General features: G+C 42.6%; 1 protein-coding gene across 1 annotated transcript; it reads right to left on the reverse strand.

Annotated features, from left to right (window-relative positions):
• Positions 1–98: 98 nt before the first annotated feature.
• LOC310871678 (proprotein convertase subtilisin/kexin type 5-like) lies at positions 99–21,052 on the reverse strand (the record flags this gene model as incomplete). Its single annotated transcript, XM_083783318.1, has 16 exons — positions 99–825; positions 1,383–1,593; positions 3,435–3,535; positions 4,453–4,670; positions 4,781–4,958; positions 5,251–5,484; positions 5,624–5,866; positions 7,036–7,250; positions 7,568–7,766; positions 7,931–8,014; positions 8,500–8,706; positions 9,313–9,458; positions 9,776–9,836; positions 17,509–17,577; positions 20,087–20,223; positions 21,009–21,052. 16 exons carry the CDS (start codon positions 21,050–21,052, stop codon positions 392–394), a joined length of 2,781 nt encoding a protein of 926 aa, XP_083639444.1. The 3' UTR covers positions 99–391.
• Between the last annotated feature and the right edge of the window lie 1,173 nt (positions 21,053–22,225).

Below are 22,225 nucleotides of genomic sequence, written 5' to 3' on the forward strand. Positions count from 1 at the left end.
CACAGTATCATTACTGTAAATATTGTAAACATGATTTATTTATTTTTTGAGAAAAAAAAATGTAAACAGCATGCAAATACATTTTATAACATTTGAAGCACACCCCTGAGGTTTGAAGTTTGTTTGTGTCACTCACATGCAGCCAGGTGTGGTTCACTGTTAACCACATCATATGACTGAATATAATGGTTATTCCCTGGTGCATAATCCCTTGAAGCTAAAATGGCTACCAATGACTTTTACATTAATACAATATTTGGATATTGTACAATTATTGTGTAAAATATATAATTAACATTATAAATTATAAATACAATTTCCACAACACTGGGAGAACACACATGCTGTGTTCAGTGAAGAGCCACCCTGTCAAGTCTGTGGTGCTTCCTTTTTATTTGAAGGAATAGACTTCATCATCATATTCCAACTCGATTTCCTCATCTTCATCCAGGAGTCCGTACTTGAACTTACGATACACCGTGCCGTCCTGTCCCATATACACAATATCGTCGTCATCATTCTCCTCATCATCATCCTCGCAATCAATGATGCGGTCACTGTACTCCCCAAATGATGAGGTGGTGTTTTGTGTGGTGCTGCCGCCATTGCTGTCAAGTTTCTCATAGCCTCCAGCTTTGTTTTTAAGAGTGCTGACAATAGGATGTTTTTTGGAGCGAGCTTGGAGGAAGACAAAAACTCCTCCACCCACCACAATGATGAGTAGCACACAGGCAGTGACAAAGATTTTGGCACTGCTTCCTCGGCCCTCCAGTTCAAGTTCCTTAGCTCCCCTGAACACAAAGTTGACACTCATGATGCACTCCGCTAAGAAACAGAAGACAAGACAAGACAGAGGGTTAGATCAGATAAATTAGGTAAACTGTTTCTTCTTCATCAACTGTTTTTGATTGGCACACACATGACCTGAGTTCTTGTAGTGAGCCTGCAGGTCCAAGGAGAAATACCACCTCAGGTCCCACACCGAATTTCTCCGATATGAGATTATTATTGGGGGTATGTTAGAAGATGGAGAACAGCTTTGCTATTGTCACATAGTACTGTATGTGTCTATGTTCCTAGCAAGGCACTTCACTAACTTTTGGGGACTTCTTCCCCAGAGTTACTGTGCCTTCCTGTTTTACAGGCTTCAATCATCATGGACTATATTCAAGGGTGTGTTTGCGGACCAAGGCTTTCCATGGAATATGTCTGGGGAGTCGGGACTGTTATATCATACTACAATTATATCTCCTATTATTATTGATCTTTAGTGGTTTTGTTTGTTGTTTGACTCTCTCTTCTCTCTCCAAAGTCTTTCTCCAGTGTTGTATGCTCTACATTTAATTTGGAAAAATACTTTGTTGACAACTTTCACTGTTTACCTCTTGAGGCCTGGCAGTCGCAGCAGTCCATGGGTATGGGTGCACCATCCCTACGGGATTCATTCCCACAGCAGGACATGCAGCGGCCATCATCTGAAAGGATTTGGAGTGCATGACATTCTGTGCAGTTCCTCTTGCTGGCACCCCGACAGTCCAGGCAGGACGGATCACATGCCACACAATCTGGCTTTGAACCCACGGAGGCGAGGCCCTGGAGCCATGTGTAAATATTTGAATCATAATCAGTTTACTGGCAAATAAACATCATATAGAGTACAAATAATTTGACTTGGTAGGTTTGGCTATGTTCTAATCAACATGTTATAGCACAAACAAAATAGGAAATGGCAAATAAAAAAGCCTTGTAGATTTAAAAAATATATGGAAATTCTAACTAGACAGCATGAAAATAATCCAAAATACAGTACGACACGCGTGTGTGCTCACATGTGTGCTCACATGTGTGTCTCAACATACATGTTGAGACATGTGAGCACACACACGCGCGCGCGCGCGTGCGCACGCATGCACGCACGCACGCACACCAGACACAGGGACAGAGAGAGGGAAAAAGACGCAGTTTGATGTTACTGCCAAGATTTGCGAAACACGGAGTGTCTCTTTCTTGTTAACCCAGTGCTAACCTTCATTAGCAGGTGTGGGATCTGTACCCAGCAAGCCAAATGACGTCATGATGACGATATGATGACGTCCTCCGATGACTCCGGTGACGTTCAGGACTAGGCCAGATTTACATGGCTCTACTGCAACTTTATTATACAGTATATACAGCCAGAGTTTGCCTTGGGCATATTTCTGGACTTTTGATATATAAAGTATATCAAAATTGACTGTATCAAAGGCCTCTTCGATACAGTCAATTTTGATATACTTTTAAAGAAATTGAAACACTATGGGTTTCAAGGACAGATTCTTAAATGGCTGCAGAGTTGTATGTGTTTGAGTTCCTCAGGGGTCGATTTTGGGTCCTTTAGTATTTCTTATATAATAATGATTTACCTTCTGTTTGCTCCAGGATGTTTCCCATACTTTTTGCTGATGACACCAGCTTATAGTTATAACACACACTGACTTTCATTCCCTCATAGCTGAGGCCAATGAAGGTTTGGAACAAATATCCACATGGTTCCAAGCAAATAAGTTATCCTTAAATGTAACAAAATCAAATTTTATTGCATTTAGTGGAAAAAACTAAAAATACTGTAAAGACATTTGTAAAATTATCATAAATGATAATGAGATATCATCAAGTATCCTCTACTAAATTCTTAGGAGTCGTAGTAGACGAGAAACAGTTTCCGTTAATCATACTGTAAATAACTAAGACTTGTGTTTTGTTCTAGACTTCTGTATGCAATCATGTTTTCTGTTAATAATAGTATATTGCACTGAAAACATGTTTTTTAATGTTTGGTTATTGTACACAGGTTGAGGCCTCGTATAAGCCCCTTGGGCTTCTTGCCTCCTCCTATCACTTTCCTTTATTATAATTTTTTCTACGTATTTCCCATTGTTGTATTGTTTTATACTGTGCTAAATAAATCAATCAAATCAAACAGCCCATATGATGATGATCTTTACGTCATTTCCGGGACGTCTTCTCCAGTTGAAATAATATAGATTATTCTGGGCCAGATCTGACTAGTTATGATATGACTTAAGTTGATCTGACCTCGATCGGACTCTCTCTGATTCATCCAGGGATATCTGTCTTAGTGGGCAGAATTTGTGTTGGTTGAAATCAGGTGATATTCTGAGCCAGATCTAGATCTGACTAGTCTTGGTTTGAACGTGATCTGGCCCCAATCGAGACGTCACTAATTCGTCCAGGTCCTGAACGTGCTTGCTGGGTATGATCGCACACACGCACGCGCACACATGCACGCACGCACGCACGCACGCACGCACGCACGCACGCACGCACACACGCACACACACACACACACACACACACACACACACACACACACACACACACACACACACACACACACACACACACACACGTGCATGCACACACATAATCTTTACCTGCAAGACAGGAAAGTAGCCTAGGAGACACGGGGAGTCACAAATTCCTGCAAATAGTCTATATCCTTCATAACAGGACTGACAGGATAGAGCACCTTCAGCTGAAGGAGACAAAGAAAGAAGATACAATTAATGGCAATACAATGGTTCTGACTCTGATAAAAACTGGTCAGGCTACTACTTGGCCTCACTCCCCGAATCCACTTCACCCCTGCCCACTTTGACAGGCTAGAATGGCTTAGGGTTGACGACAGAGTACAGCATCTTGCAATGAGTCTGGTCCACAAGATTCGCTACACCACCAAGATACCCATGTACCTGTCTAAATACTTCCTTAATGTCAACGAAGTCCACACCCACAACACCAGAGGAAGTTCAACAAACCATGTGCAACCCAGATTCGGCACAAACAAGGAACTAAATTAATTTCGCTCCTACTGTACATGCCACCAAAATGTGGAACGCCGTACCAACAGTCATTAAGACATGCGAATCCCTAGACTCCTTCAAAACTGCTCTCAAAGGGCACCTACGGACGGCTACAATTCGGAACTGGCCCCCGTAAAATCTGAATCCCCCACCCACCCCTTTCCCCCCTCACTGTATATGTTTCTTTACCCTTTACCCTTTTTACCTCCTCTATGACGATGTCCTGTTTTGACTATATAGTTGTGTATATTCGTACGTCTCTAAATGTTTTGATGAATTGAAAATGGTGGGCCGTATTGTAAACAAGTGTAATGCTTTATGGTGTCGTCCACTCACAGTTAACAGTTTTTGTATTGAGTTGTACTTGAAATGTACTGTAATTCTGCAAACTGTTAATAAATCAATCAATCAATAAAAAAAAACACATTGCATGGCAATGCTAGAATGGCCAAACCATGACCGAGTCAGCAAAGACCTATACATTTACAGTATATAATATATAAATGTTTTTGCTGACTCATTTCTGGTTTGGCAAATATAATTGTCCTGAGGTCAACTAATGTCCTCCAATTCTGGAATGATCCCGTACCTCTACAGGTCTTGCAGGTTGGGTGGCATTTGTGGCAGGCCTTCGACCAGGTGTCCTGGTAGTAGTAGACAGGGCAGCTCTGCAAACATTGTCCCCACTGCCTCAGGTACAAGTAGCCCTCCCGACAGCTCAGACAGTCGCTCCTACTACGACCCCAACACTGGCCACACGAGGGGTCACAGCGCTCACATAGCCCAGAGGACATGTTGCCATAGTGACTGATGGGGGCAGACAAGACAAATTAATGTTCTTTGCTGAAACACGTAAAATCATTGTGTGTGTGTGTGTGTGTGTGTGTGTGTGTGTGTGTGTGTCATGCCTTTCTAACCTCTCTGAGCAGGTCTCTACACAACTGCGACCCTCTCTGAGGAGTCCAGGTTTACAAGTGACACACTGCACGCTGTGATGTCCCTCACATGACGCACAGCTAAAGTGACAACGCTCACATGCACGTTCATCCTCGTCGGCATAGTAACCCACGGGACACTCCTCCACGCAGTTGTTGTCTGATGGGCACAAATATTATATTTACAAAGTTGGACGTCTCTGGAAAGAGAACAACAATCTACTGCTAAATTGCAGCTATGGAATAATAGTGAAAATCAACAGCAATTATGGTCATATAGATCCTATTTTCGTATTTTTTTTAAATTGGTCCCGATGATGACATTATTGGCACATGATAAAAAGATTTGACACAAGAAGGTTGCTTTGCAGGATTATGATGATGAAATTGATTGGCTTGACAATGGATTGACTGCAGTACTGGCCAAAGGTCAAACAACCTCCATAACTCACTGAGCAGGAAGTGTGGGTTGTTGCAGCTAAGGCAGTGTTCTTTGCCAGGCCCAGAGCAGCGATGGCAGAGTGGGTGGCATAGCGGGCACTCCCCATTGTCATCCCTGTACGAGTGCATAGAACACTGGCTGTACCACACACAGTGTCCACTGCTATCTTTACGCATGTTGGATTCACAGGTGAGGCAGGAGGCAGGTTCAGAGCCCGAACAGGTCAGGCACGACCTATCACAGTCTGGGGATAATTGAGTGCAGTGAGATAGTGAGTGAGACACAGACCATAAGACAAGACTATGAGAAGGTTGTACGCCGTACGGTGTGTGTGTGTGTGTGTGTGTGTGTGTGGTTATGACCGTGTGTTAGCCCATCCTTACCCCTGCATTCAGCAGTGTCTTGATCATGGTATGTATTTGTGGGACACTGAGGCAGACATTCTCCATTGTAGCGGACGGCCTTTGGGTTCCGACACACGTCGCAGTCGTCTGCATCCGGCCCATCACATGAATGGCAATCAGCATGACAACTCACACACTCCTGCTGCTCCACGCTGACAAAGTAGCCAGTGGGGCAATCGTCCACACACTTGTCATTATGGAGGTAGTAGAACTCTGCACATTCTGGGAGTAAATGGAAGAAAATAGTTGGTGAAATCTAAGCAATGATTCAAATGTTATCCATGCAGGAATTTCCAAAACAAAAGCATTTCAGAGCTTACTCTCGATTTACTCAAACACAAACCATCTGTGCATTTTTACTCATCATGGCAGGCAGTGTCATGATGGCATGTCCATGAAGACACATGCAGCCATTGTTACACATCTCTGCTGTCTGGAAGAAACCACCTAACTCCAAAATGTTACTTTTTTAGGAAATGAAGAATACCTTTTTAATTTTTAAAACAATGCAATACTGCCTCAACAAAGTTAGTATTGTTATTTTCATGAGAGGGGGAGTTAGCTGCTTTAGCAGACAGTTTGAGGGTCCAATGGAGTTAAGAGGTTTCGTCCGCTTTTTTATACTTTTCATTGGTTGAATATTTTTTAACCAATACAAAGACGTAAAGGGTGTACAATAGCAATGATTATACTTTACACATTGTTTTGGGCTTTACCATTCGTGTAAACACCACAGTAACTTTTACGTGTATTACCTCGTCACTTACTCACTTCTACCCTAAACTCGTTCTCAGATGTATTTCTCACAAGGAAATAAAGCCTGGAAAAGAACTACTGCCATCTCTAACCACGTAACCAGAAGAACAGGAAGTAAAGGGCTAAATATGTCCAGATGACCGGAACTTCCTGGTATTTCCAGTTCCAATTTTGGCAGTAGTTCTCATAGACTATGGTAGTTCTTGTCAATGTCCAGCCTACTTTTATCCTGACTTAAAACTTCAGTTTGGGTGGAACTGAACTAAAGATAGCACAACATATTTGATATTTAATTTGTTATTCATAATCATACTGTATATTAAAATGATAAATTTATTGTTCTAATTGCACTTACAAATACAATGACGAGAAATGTATTGATTTCAGTTTTTCTTATAATATGAGCAGTGTTTTTGAGAAATTGCAACTTTTTATGGCAGTCAAACCAAGTTTAGATTTTATTTTATTTTTTTAATCACAATGAATCGCAGAATCACATACACTGTATTATGATAGAATGGATTGGTGAGGTCCCTGGTGATCCCAGATCTAGGCTACACAGTTCACCAGCGGTACAGAAAGCCAGGAACCTTTTCCGATTTCCTCTATTCAAGTGGTTTTCAAACCTTTCTTACCCTGACACAGGCCATCATGGTTGCACACCTTACAGTCAGGCGGGCATCGCAAACACTCTGTCTCTGTGGCATAGTGTCCTTCAGGGCAGTGGCCCTGGCAGGAATGGTCCACTAAAAGGTATTGTATGGCACAGCTCAGACAGTGAGTGGCATTGCCCTCGCATGACGCACAATTTGGGGCGCAAGACACACACACAACGCCTTGAGGAAACCCCCTGAGAAAAGAGAGAGAGAGAGAGAGAGAGAGAGAGAGAGAGAGAGAGAGAGAGAGAGAGAGAGAGAGAGGGATGGATAAAGGTGAGGAACTGATTCTCAAAACCTAGCTACAAGATGCTGAGACGTTATGGTATTATAATACACATAATATCGTGTGTGTGTGTGTGTGTGTGTGTGTGTGTGTGTGTGTGTGTGTGTGTGTGTGTGTGTGTGTGTGTGTGTGTGAGTGTGAGTGTGTGTGTGTGTGTAAGCAACATACAGACAGAGTGATAGATATTATAGATAGAAGAAAAAAACTAATTACACAGACAGTCACCTCTTACACTCCACCACACACACACCGTCCTGCAGGTAAAGGTGTGTGTATCCAGTGCTGCGGCATCGTTGGCAACGCTTGCTGTCCTGGCAGACGGCACACCCCTGTAGACATTCTTCACATTGGCCTGATGTCCCGTTAGCAAATGTACCAGATGGACAGCGGGACACACAGGACTGTTGGGCAGTCAGAAAATGCCCTGGAGGACAGAGATAAAACTAACTAAACACACTGCTAATAAAATCAAATGAATCATGTGTAAGGCAAGGCAACATTTATTTGTATAAAACATTTAAACAACAACGTCATTCAATGTGCTTTACATAAAACATTAAGCAAAGGAAACAGTGCAACAGACTTTACCTAAGTCACAAGTGTTGCAGTCTCCATTTCCTGGACCAGAGCAAGTCTTACAGGAAGGATGGCAATGCTCGCAGTCACCATCACCTGGTGACATAAAAACAACAAACTTAGGACATAAATAATTGACTGTCATGACAGTAGAGTAAAACGTAACCTTACATTTTAGGGTAATGGTGGAGAAATTCAAAGGCGTTAAATGGGCTGCGTGGTGGCTTAGCCATATACACAGACCTTTATGCTCCTATAGAGCATGAGAACCTGCGATCGAATCCTAGAGAGCTTAATAAGACCATGGGATCTAATCTGATCCCTGTCTTGTTTCCTCTCTAAAACAAAAGGCAGGGCAGGGCCTAGATACTGATGAGTCATGATAAAGTGTCAAACATAATTCATATAGCCTATTATTCAAGTATATATATTCAAAAATATTTTTTGAACAAGATGTTTCAGAATCAGAACAAATACCATTGCTGTTGAATTACAAATCCATATTTATCATATTTATCTAGTCTAGTCTAGTCTAGTCCTAGTGAACAGTATTTAGCTGGTGACGGGTACTGATGACGTACTGTTCCTGAAGTGCTTGTCAGGGCAGGAGGCCAACCTCCGGTTATCCAAACACTCCCCATTCTCCAGTGTGAAGCCGTCCTCGCAGGAGTCACAGTCATTGTATTTTAGCCCACCACAGGTTATGCAAGCACGATGGCAAGGCTCACAGTCCTCACTCTCTTCGTCCACAAAATAGCCATCGCTACAATGATCAACGCAATCTCCATCTGGGGAGGAGACACAAACAAACATAAAGCATGACCATTTATACACAGTAAAATCCTCAATGTTACTTTGAGTGTACAAATATGTTTTTATATGACAGTGGGGGGGTTACTATTGTGGTCTCACTTAAAGGGACATTTCACCGCTGGAAGAAACTCCAGTCACTCAATGTTAATAGTATCTATTTGTAGTAGATAACAGTAGCACAATTTGAATTTAGCACACTATGGCCAGAAAAATAATAAGTCTGTGTGTTTGACTATAGGGTTTGACTAGATTGATGGATTACTACAATGACCATTATGCTTTGGTGCACTACCCCACCTTGTGGAGAGGGGAGGTCCGTTATACTAAGACAACATGTAGTCCAGGAAGGAAGTGAGACCAGTGCCTATTGACATCACATTCACATGGCCCTTTGAAATACTAAAATATCTAAAACCACATATTACACACATTAAAAACCTCAGGAAAGTGTCCACGAAATTAAATCGTTTGAGAATGACTGCTCCAGGAGTTACAAATGGATAAATGAACACAGAGAGGGTTTTACAGATTTCACAATTTGGGCCACATATGCATAACGCATCCTAAATTTAAATTTGTACCGAAAACATAGAATCCGTCTTCACACCAGTAGCACTGGTCCTGGTCACAGTTAGCACAGTGGGAGTCCACACATCCGGCACAGATCATTGAGTCGTTTAAACTGTACGTCCGATCTGGGCATGACCTATGGCAGTCTGTATTATACCTGAGAGAGGAAATGAAAGGAGAGGAGATAATGCTTTATGGTACATTTGTACACTTTCACAGTTAAATTAAGACTGAGGTTTTAGAATGTATTGTAGGCTATACCATATATAGAGATTGGTTTGATCTGAATGATCAAATTCAAATTCATACAAGTCTTTAAAGTCTTTTACACACAGGGTCAATCAAGGTATAATTTATTATACAATAATGACTACACAACTGAGGAAGGGAGGTGAGCCATAAACAGGGTCAAATATGTTAAATTATGTGTCAATAATTGTACAAAAAAATATATATATATAAAATGAAATGTACTTGTAGTAGCCTTCTTCACAGCTGAGGCACACAGTACCCTGTTGATGTACCCCGTCGTCCTCTGCAATGGAGAATAAGATTCAAAGTCACACACATGTTGCATTTATGACAACTTGCAACAGAGTCTATTGCATAACAATATAACTATATATAACTATATATATAACTATATTATAACTAGAGGACAGAGGAAACCATGCAAGGCACCAATCGGGAGCAATTAGGGGTTCATTGTCTTGCTGTAGGACACTACTACCCCTGAGCCACTGCTGCCCCCAGTAGGCCTATGTCAAACCATGTATGGCTATCCAGAGTTTGATGAAGGTCAGTGTTGTCATTGTTCTGGAAATTCCATTCTGGAAAGGTGTTCCATTCCTCCATTGTTACTGAAATTAGTTGTTGTTGTTGTACTATTCTGCTATGTCTGCCTAAAAGTACAGTACTTGAAATTCCATTCTGTAAAGGTGTTCCATTCCTCCATTACTGAAATTAGTTGTTTGTTTGTTGTCTATTGGTGTACTATTCTATGTCTGCCTAAAAGTACAGTACTTGTTAGAGTTAAAAAAATTAGCTGGGGACCTGGAGTCTGTGAAATATGTCACAAACTTACAGCGCCACCAACAGGTGGATTTTTGAAAATGACTCAAATCATGAAGGCAGTGTGCAATTTAAGTGGAATCTTTCACAGACTTTCATACTAGGCTGAGAAATATATCACACCCTTTTCACATTGGCCAGTTACAGCTAGCGCCACCAACAGTTCAGATCTGTTGTTCTTGTTGTAGTAACGACCCAGCACACTCAAACAAAAGAGGCTGAGTGATGACCCCTTGGGCCCCCTCAACTCTAACTATAACTAGACACTTTACCCCCCCCCCCCCCCCCCCCCTCTCTTTAAAAGTACAGGAAAAATATCAAAGTACAGGTAAAAATATAGTAAATATAGTATCTGGCTCGCCCCAAGCGCCGTGGATATCCACGGCTTGGGGCAAGCATGGATATCTCGCCCCATAGCGTGGATATCTCGCCCCAAACTAAGCATGGATATCTCGCCCCATGTTTATTTTACCTTATTTCTCATATTAGAACATTTAGAATCAATATGTTGTTTGTCAAAGGAGAACATTTAGAACCAGTTTTGTTGTTGTTGGTCAAATGAAAAGTATGCATGGCTCACCCCCGGTCGTTACCAGCAGAGGGCACTCTAACACCAGATAATAAAGTTACCCTGCTCAGTGCTCACCCTACTCTGCACACTAAAGTCAAACATCTGTTTGGATAAATGCAGGGACCCGTTTCACGAAACTTGGATTAGAGATTAAACCGGGATTGAACAGATATCCTGGTTTAATATATCCTGGATCAGCGATTAACCGGTTTCATGAAAACTGGTTAATCTCGCCAGTTTAAGTTTGCCAGTTAACCTGGATATGTTGAGGCTTGATTCAGTTTCATGAAAGCAATGCCACAAGTTACCATGGAAACTAACAGCCAGGTTTAACCGTCTTTACTGTTCATTAAGCAGTCAATCTGATCACAAACCAATGCTTTTTCAACACTTATTCAATTATTATGGGTTTATGTTGCCTTATACACTATATACAAAATCAAAGAACCAAAATATATAGGCTGCACAACCTCATCATAACAGCTTGTGGGAGCTTGTAGATCAGCTACTACTGGTGTATGTTCCCCAAGAATAGGTTTGCTGTGGTGCAAGCGGAATTATTATATTATTTTAAAAAATAGTAACATTTCACCCACTATTGAACCCATGACCCACGGTTCACCAGTCTGGCCCCTGTCTGGGCAACTGGCCCTTCCCCAAATGTAGCTCCCTCAGAGGTGCTACAATATCATTATGCTTACAATAATTCTGTTACATTTATTATGACGATTTCATTATGAAGTTTTAAGTTAAGAGTAGTGGTAAAATGTAGACTATATTTTTGGGGTAGTTAATCATTCAGTCTATCCACTATTGAGAGTATTTTCTCTCTTTAATTACAGTAGCAGTATTTCTTTTAGAAGCTTAAGTAAGTCTGGAATAGATTAGTAAAGATACTGAGATATACAGAAGGGGGCAGTAATGCAACTATTAAGGATACCAACTGCCATAATACCCCACGAAGAAGAAAGATCTGTAAATATGTGTTCCACCGAATGGGTCTACAGAGGAAAAGCCAGGCTCTGCATTCAGCCAGGCTTTATGATCCTGGCTCGATAACCCCATGGGCACATTTGAGCCGACAGCCGCGGACAGAAGAAGCTGTGTTTTACGTAATTTCCGAGTTTTTAGACAGCTGGTGGATGGAAAAGAAGCTCCACCCCCGCGGCTGACTGCCGCGTCGGACAGATTCCCGGAAACGCGCACCTCCGCGGCGGTCAGCCGCGGGGGTGGAGCGTTTCTTCCATCCACCAGCTGTCTAAAAAGCCGGGCGTCAGCTTCCTTTGGCCGCGCCTGTCGGCTCAAATGTACCCACGTGTATCCACCCATTCTAAGCCTCGCTTGGCTTTAGTGGAATGGAATAAACCAGGCTGTACAAACCAGGATTTAACAAGTCTGGTTTTGGCTTAAATCCTGGATTTGTTAATCCAAGTTTCGTGAAACAGGCCCCAAAACAAGCAAGCAAGCAAGGAATCATAAACTGACCACGAGTGGCCTAACAATAGCTGGCATGACAAAGAGCAAAGACAAACAAGTTACAACTTGCCAAATAGGCCTACTGCTCTGTTTCGGCTGTGGCAGTTTGTGTGGAGGAGAAGGTGCCACGTAGGTGCCCATGAACTGCCAACCCTGTTATATTTGTTTCCCTGTAAAATTAATTGTAATTTGCGGACTCAAATAAAGAACCAAAATATGTGTGTGTGTGTGTGTGTGTGTGTGTGTGTGTGTGTGTGTGTGTGTGTGTGTGTGTGTGTGTGTGCGTGCCGTGCGTGAGCGCCATGGTGCGGAATATAATTAAATCTTAATTAAATTAATGAATTCCTCCTGTCAATCAAAACCATCGGACTGGTAACCATGGTAACGCTATCCTCCTGTCATCCTGCAGCACCATACTGTCAGAACAACCCCCAAAGACATAGAGATCAAGGGAGCTACTGAGATAGCCTACAGGAAAAATACAACAATGGAGAAATACAGAGAGAGGTATACACACCAAGGTTAGTAAAGTTTTTCTTTTTTGAGTGGTGCAGCCACTCCAATGAACAGCAACTCTAGTCTAAACCAAAATCGGACAGAGCAACCTTTATTAACGTATAATTTATAAACACACAGAAACACAAACAGACAAACAAGCAAACAGAGGTGACTACAACATCTGTGCCTGGTGGAGATAATAAAAACTTAAATCTGTAGACACAGCCCCCTGGGACATTCTTACATCTTACTGTTGAGAGAAGCAACACCAGGCCAGCACCCACAACCTAACACACATTATAGGTTTGCACGTCAATACTGTAGACAAGCCACTACCTGTGAGAGTAATTACTCATGCAGAGAGAGACTGACAGCGGACAGGTGGGAGGGACAGAGGTAAGACAGAGCACTAGGAGACGGAAATCATGCCTTTTGGGTGATTGTTGTGACGAGATAAAATAGTGCCCACATAAATATGAATTGCACAAGATGATGGTGTATTTGATGTATTACCATGTTGTTCTTGCTTACTGTAAATCGCTCTGGATTAAGAGTGTCTGCTAAATGTCTAAATTGTAAAGTGTGGGGACACCCCTACTGACTTGACTTTATAGGTTTGCATGCACAATCTCTCACGCAAACTACTCATGTAAACATGTTTACATGCACGCATGCACGCACGCACGCACGCACGCACACACACACACACACACACACACACACACACACACACACACACACACACAGCATATAGTATAGCAAGTAGTAGTGAACAGTAGTGAATATAGCTCCTGATCGTGTGGCTCGGGAACTGTTGGTTCCCAAGGCCACTTACTTCTACTTTACAGTAACAGTGCAGTCTTTTGCACATGTGCACATGGGCGAGCCGAGCTCATGCCTGCACAGACATGCGCACGAGACAAGTTTATTCATGCATGCAGATACACACACAAACTGAGCATACATACACACTCCGGTTCACTGTCAGTCTACACAGTACAGTGAAGACAGCTGACACTAAACTCAAATATAAATTAGGCTTAAGTCTACAATGGAGCTATAATCACTTGGAATTAAGACGTGGTGTGATTTGCTCTTCATGTCACCACCTGGAGTGAAAACGATAGGGCAGAATGTATTTCTAACTAAAGGTGAGGAGAGAAGGATTACAGGGAGCAAAGAGAAAGACTGAAGGCACGTTTAGTAAGTAGGGCAAATTCTCTCAAATATCAATCCTCCAGCTTTTTAATTCTATTATAATTTAACCAACAAAACTGCTGACATTCTCACTCTTTTCTGGGAACCATTGAGCATGTTCACTACTGCATGTAAGCATACCGTTTAACCTGTGTACTCCAGCTCAGTGGGTAAAGCATGGCATTAACACTGCCACAGGGCATCCATTCCTACTGGGACCACCCAAGAATATCTACTCTCACGGTACCGTATGGGAAAAAAACCAACATCTACCGACTGGATGAAGTCACTCTGCTCCTTTCCCCAACCGAGCCCTCTCCAATCTATTTAAAACAATAGGAGAATGTTTTTCTTTTTTTCCATTTCATGGCAAACAACATGCCCATGCTCCATTCAACTGAATATAAATATGAATGCACAGGGATGGATAATAAGAAATGTTTCAGTCTGAGTTGACAGGGTGAGAGGTACAGTAGAGAGGCTTGCTAACAATTAGAAGATCACCTTTCTCCTGACCTTTCGAGAGCCATGTTGTATGGATTAGGTCACAGAGAATTGGAGACCCGTACCTTGCATTATTAGTGTGTCATGCGATATGTGATGAATATTAGAAACAATGCCGAGCTTCTCTCGTCTCTTAATGACCCCTGACCAATGTTTGCGCATTGCATTGCAACCACTGAGTTAAAGTACTCTACAATCAAACCAAATAAAAAAACAGTGAACTGACATGACACTTGCTCTCCCTACACAGACAGTGGAGTGGAGGATCCCACTCATAGTCTCAGTGCCATGCTCTAAAACTACAGAGCTACAGTACCAGTCCAGTTATCCTACGACTCCTCTGTGCCCTATAGTGTAGATGTAGCTAAGGATCTGAGAGATGAGAAGATGAGAGAGTGTAAAAACTGATGATAAGCAGAGAAGAAAAGTACAGAAATGATGTGATATGAGAGATGGGAATGGAATGGATAGGGGTTGCTTCTTATCACATACTATCAGGCGGGTATGCTCTGCAATGGGAGCTCACACGCACGCACGCACGCACGCACGCACGCACGCACGCACGCACGCACACACACACACACACACACACACACACACACACACACACACACTAAGGCTGTCCCCGAACATTCAGGGTTCGAATGTTCGCTCGTTAAGGTTGGCACTCGAATCTTAATTTATGGCCTTGAACCATTCGTTTTATTTATTTATTATTATATTTATTTATTATTATATATATATTCTTTTTTTACTCCGAAATATATCTCGGCGAGAATGCGATATGCATAATAAGAGTACTATGTTGTGTTTACAATAATTGGAAAGTCCTGCAGACGGCAGAAGAGACAAACACAGTGACACACACACATACACACACCACAAAATATAAACCAGGCCCTACACAGTGACAAACACGTACGTCCATGTCAACTGTAAGATCCGAATGAATCCAGATTCCAAACAGATAGAGATACTGACGCACATGTAAATTGTAATCATGCTGATTACTCCATTCATTCCACCTTACTTTAGCCTGTCACATTGCAAGGGCAACAAGTTTCCACCTAATCTGCTGACTGACTGGTTTACAGTGTCAGTCAGCTCCTTCAGTGATTGCTGAAGGAGAATGGGTGGTGGGCTGGCTGTGATGGCAGTGAGAGAGATGAGAGAAGAAAGGAGAATGGGTGGTGGGCTGGCTGTGATGGCAGTGAGAGAGATGAGAGAAGAAAGGAGAATGGGTGGTGGGCTGGCTGTGATGGCAGTGAGAGAGATGAGAGAAGAAAGGAGAATGGGTGGTGGGCTGGCTGTGATGGCAGTGAGAGAGATGAGAGAAGAAAGGAGAATGGGTGGTGGGCTGGCTGTGATGGCAGTGAGAGAGATGAGAGAAGAAAGGAGAATGGGTGGTGGGCTGGCTGTGATGGCAGTGAGAGAGATGAGAGAAGAGAGGAGAATGGGTGGTGGGCTGGCTGTGATGGCAGTGAGAGAGATGAGAGAAGAAAGGAGAATGGGTGGTGGGCTGGCTGTGATGGCAGTGAGAGAGATGAGAGAAGAAAGGAGAATGGGTGGTGGGCTGGCTGTGATGGCAGTGAGAGAGATGAGAGAAGAAAGGAGAATGGGTGGTGGGCTGGCTGTGATGGCAGTGAGAGAGATGAGAGAAGAAAGGAGAATGGGTGGTGGGCTGGCTGTGATGGCAGTGAGAGAGATGAGAGAAGAAAGGAGAATGGGTGGTGGGCTGGCTGTGATGGCAGTGAGAGAGATGAGAGAAGAGAGTTATTCCACCCAGAACACTGTGTCAGCCTGGCTCCTCCTCACCCCATGCAGCTCAACAACAACGACAGTGTTCTTTGGGATGTTGGTTATCATCACCTACAGAAGAAAGAAGGATTCACCCACTGATGACAGGCCGAGCTGTCTTGATTTGTTATTAGCACTAATGTTTTAGTTCCTCCGAGGTTACCACATTTAGGGAAGACTCAGAGATAGAAAATGTGGTGCACCAATATTATGTACAGATACATATTATTATTATTATCATCATTATTATTAGTAGTAGAGCAGCAGCAGTAGTAGTATATCTTTATGCTCTTTTTGTATGTTTCTCGCACATTGTTTTTCTATTTTGCAACTCTGCTTTAAAAAGTGCTTAAAGCAACAAAAAAAAAGATTGACATGCCATTGTACCATTGTATCCAGTGTACTGAATATATATATATATATATATATATATATATATATATATATATATATATATATATTTTTTTTTTAATCATAATAAAATATGAGATTAATCCCTTATATCTTTAAAAGATGTTTGTCCCATGAAAAAATCCCAGTATGTATGATATATTTTGTTTTTACAGTTCTGCAGGGAGAGCTAACTCTATGATGATTTACGGCAAGTAATTATAGCAAGGTGGTGATCAGCCAGGGCAGTGTGTGTGTGTGTGTGTGTGTGTGTGTGTGGGTGCAGGGCCTTTTTACCTGTCTCTGCCAGCTTTAGCTCTGTGTCCAGGTAATCAAATACCTCCACTGTGAGCGTGCACTGAGATAGTGTATACCGATTTGCGTGATGTATGGATAAAATCTTTAGGAGTAATATAAAGAAATGTGTTTAGCAAAACTTGGACCCATGATGGCACTATAACAGGCAGATGTGGAAAATGCAGGGCAAAGGTCTTTCTTTGGCCTCTGGGGAGTGCGCACTGCGCATACAAAGTTGTACACAGATCAGTGCAGTGGGAATGCATGTGCATAATTACACAGAAATTTTGTTCAAAACGGACCAAACATACTCTCTCCATGCCTTCGGCCTGGTGGAGACGATGAACCAGAGAGAGAGATAGAGGGAAAGAAAGAGACATGGGGAGGGTGCTTATAGTTAACTCACTTTGTTGGCATTTCTTACAGCCCTGCTCACAGGGGATACAGTCCTCATACTCTGGTTCAGCCACTTCACCTGATGGACAGAGAGGACAACAGTAAGGACACAAAGTGACAGAGACAGACTTTGCCCCATTACTAAATAGACAACAGAGGAGAATGTATAAATGCAATGTGATTTTAGGAAATAGGGGGAAAAAAAGAAAAGCATCATTCTGACAGTGGGTTTATTTTTTCCCTTGTCACACCAAAAAAGGACATTTGAACAACAGCACAGACAGACAGAGAGAATATACAGTGTCAGTGATATACAAAGTGGACATTAATGTACAAGTCCATCTCCCGTGCCAGCCATAGGTGCATGTGGATGTGGAGTGGATGTAGGTTCTTGTTGAAGGTGTCTGAATTTAAGGTCTCTGGTTCACAATGTGTTCAGACGTGTCTGCCACATGTGGTAAGAATTTCCCCTCTTCCTTCCCCTGCTTGACCTTACACACTCTAATCCTTCCTCCACACTCTGCCTGGCTTTTTCCTCAATACTCTCTCTCTCTATCTCTCTCACACACACACACACACACACACACACACACACACACACACACACACACACACACACACACACACACACACACACACACACACACACACACACACACACACACACACACACACACACACACACACACACACACACACACACACACACATCTGTCACACAATACTACTAAACAAAGTAGAAACTACTGTAGGCTACTATTCAGCGAATTACAAACTCGGTGGGTGGCGGGGGGGAATATATGTGTGGATTTGAGTACACCAGCATCTCTCACCATCACCACACACCAGTGGAACACAGAGCCCATCTCTGAGGTTGTGTGCTGGACTGCAGTGAAGGCATCGGTTGGCTGCAGTACAAACGGTACAGTTGGCGGAACATGGCTCACAATGTCTCCTCCATGAGTGAAAATGCCCCTCAGGGCAGGTGTCACGACACTCTCCCTCAAACAGATATCTGTCCACCCCAAACTTATCTAGATGGAGATGGAGAATGAATAGAGTGAGAGAAAGAGAGAGAGAACACAGGGAATTATCATCTGAGAACCATCTTTTGTACATGAAAACAAACTAAATGCAGACACAGAATACACACACTAATACAAAATCAGTTCTACACACAAATACAGAAATATACCTGTACATACATGTCTACTGAAAGTTTTTAATAGTGAATCTGTTGAAAATAGCTGTTCATAACAATACATCGTAGTTACTGCACATTGTTTTAGCATTTTCAACTCTCGTGCACACAATCATGTGAATGTGAAGAATTATAGCCAAGGCTGTGTCACTGCTCTGCTCATTTTGAAAAGTAAAAGTTATTTTGAATACTCTACTGTAAAGCAGCAGCACAGATCCGACCTAGAGAACACAATTAACTCATCTCTTTAACAGTTCGAGCAATTGTGTGTGTGTGTGTGTGTGTGTGTGTGTGTGTGTGTGTGTGTGTGTGTGTGTGTGTGTGTGTGTGTGTGTGTGTGCACGCGCACACGCATGCGCCCGTGCGTGTGTTTGTGCACACATCTTTGAGACTGTTTCTTCCCTGTTCCCTCCACACATCCACATCCCCCCTTGACTTTTATCCAACTCACTCTCAATCTCTTCCATTGTTCCTTCTTGAGAGAGCAACAGGAAAATCCAACCTTAACCTCAAAGTTTCTTATTCAACAGTCAGTGTCTAATTAAATAATGCTGGACGTCTACAAGTATTTGTACATCATGCATTCATGTGCATCTGCCTTTGAGTGTGTGCGGATGGAGGCAGCAAGCTTGCCTTGTACCCCGTATGACCGGCTGAGATAAGGGAGGTCCATTTCAGTGAGAAATGAATCAGACGCAGACACATGGAGGGTCTTTCTTGTCATGTTATTATTGTTATGTCTCATTGAGCTTCAGACAAACCCGCAGTTAAACGGAACCACATTTTCAAACACTGTCTGACAAACTAACTGGTTAATTGAGAGTGTCTGTACACACGTGAGAAAGTGTGTGAGGGGGAAATCTGGTACTAATCATCTCCTTGGCTGTCTGGTGTATAAGGGCGTGTGTGAGTGTGTAACCGTATCTCACTAGTGTAAATACACATTCTGAGAGCCATAATACTGCCTGTAAACACACACACACACACACACACACACACACACACACACACACACACACACACACACACACACACACACACACACACACACACACACACACACACACACACACACACACACACATTTTAATGTACTGTATTATTTATTTGGGGCATTATTTTTGCTTTTTGCTTTACTAATTTCCTTGCTAAGCCAGGACCTGCAACATAGCCTACATTGGGATTCCTTGTGTCCCGACGGGCCGACGGCCACAGCTCACAAGCCGGGCAACCACTTGCAATTTCACAAAATTGCAGCTTTCTAGTGACTTAAGGTGGTTGCACACTGGGCGCGTTTTTCGGAAAACCGATGGAGAAACGCCGCTAAAAATCAGAAAATCGCGCCCGGTGTGTAGGGACCTTTACTGTGTACATTATTATTTTCTACCTTTGTCACAGCTGGTGCACTTGTCAGGGCCCCCATCAATGCACTCTTGACAGGTATGATGACAGAGGTGACACTGCCTCTCCATGGCATAGCGACCCCTCCGGCAACGGATGTCACAGCGTCCGTCATCAAAGAACCTGTACGTTTGGGTTTGGTTGACATAAACATACAACAATAGTTTCAAATGCACAGTTAATCACAGATCCTATTATGTTTTATGATGCCATGAATATTTCTAATGTCACTACAACACTAAATAAAAACGTCTGGATTTCCGAACACGAATAGGCTGTTTTACAACAAATAGGCTATATATAAAGTATGTGGAAATCAAGACAATTTATCTCTCTCGCACAGAACAGTTTATGTAACAATACTTAAAGGTCAGCTTCAACCATTTTCTACCTATCTTCGTATAATTGGTCCTCACTAATATGGCATGATAATATGGCACCATTTTTGTCTACTCAGTCTATATCTCAGAGGAGGGCTGTGGACAGTTCTGAAACCTGCTTCCCAGTGACATCATCGATGGGAAATCCAAGCTAATAGAAACTGCAGGCTTTCTATTCCTGGAAAGTTAGCATGCTATAATGGAAGCCATTGTTCTCATTTTAATACAAAGATTAAATAAAATATATAACGATGATGTCACTGGTAGGTAGGCGGGTTTCTGAATTGTCCACAGTCCTCCTATGAGACACAGACCAAGTAGGATTGTTTTTTCTCCCATTTTATCATATTAGTATTAGTGATGAGTGATGACCAATTATACTGTATGAAGATCCATGTCCTTTCTATCACGATGCTTAGGGCCAAAATTGACTTACCGGGATGTATAACAGCACATTTTACTCTCTTTTGCGGTGTGACCTGATGATAACTGTGCCTCAAGACTGGTTAAATCATTGCTCAGTCTCACCGTGTGGGGGGACAGCTGGTGCAGTCCTCCGTCTCAGGACCCATGCACTGCCGACAGGCAGCATCACACAAGTGACATGTCCCATGTCGACTCATATACTGTCCTGTGGATCATGACAATGAACAGCAATTCACTATAAAAACATCTTATGATTTAACTCTGCTTTGAACGATTTAGCTCTGAAATGGTTGGTAAAGGTGATTTTCCTTTTTTCTTACTTGAAAGAATGAAAACCGCCCCCCACCCCACCCCCCCAAACTACAGTAAATACATGGTGCCTACAACCAGACCCATCTTTTTGCGGTTAGTAACAAAAACAAAAATGATCTACTCAAATAGTGTTTCATGTTTTTAAAACTGGCTAGATCCAAGTGCAATTGAGCCATAAATATAAACATATACCAAGCAAACAATGTTTCACTCGCAATACACACAGTCTGTACTGTCTGTCTGTACACCAGTAAGACGGCCTGAGGGTGAGAAGCGACCTCGCCCTGAAGGGAAAGGTTGCGTACACCATCCGCCTGGGTGACGGCCTACTGGGCGAGCGCTGGTGCTTTGGCATGGGGGGTCAAATCAGATGAATTCTGTACTGGCCATATATGGAGCGTGTCTTGAGTGTACAGGGTTTGATGAGGTCAGATCATCATATGGAATGTCAGAACAGGTCAACTCTATATATGGAGATCTAAGGGTGTATATAGGGTTTGATGAGGTCTGGCCATATATGGAGCATGTCTTGAGTGTACACTAGGGTTTCATGAGGTCAGATCAACATATGGAATGTCAGAACAGGTCAGCTCCATATATGGAGTTCTAAGGGTGGCAGCGGGGGCAGTGTCTTGAGTGTATACAGGATGTCATGAGGTCAGAACAACATATGGAATTAAATCTGTATTGGCCGTATATGGAGCGTGTCACGAAGCATGATGGACTGACTGACGAGGCGTGACAGACTGACAGGTTTCGCAGGTTTTCATAGTAAACTGCAACCTAAAATCGCAATCATCTTTTGCATTCCAAGTTTGAAGGTTAAGATGTATAAGCTCAAATGATCCAGCATTTTGAAAGTGCTCTTACAGGGAGGCATAAACAGTAAACACGGTCTCCCGCTGCCCTACAGTAGCTGCCACCTTTGTATCAAATGTAAAAGGTTTTAGTTCAGGGAGGGGGAAAGGTGGTATGATGTGTCTGTAACACTTCAAGGCAGCAGCAAG

Source organism: Protomyctophum parallelum (assembly GCF_964188405.1).
Source record: "Protomyctophum parallelum genome assembly, chromosome: 15".
Taxonomy (NCBI): Eukaryota; Metazoa; Chordata; class Actinopteri; order Myctophiformes; family Myctophidae; genus Protomyctophum; species Protomyctophum parallelum.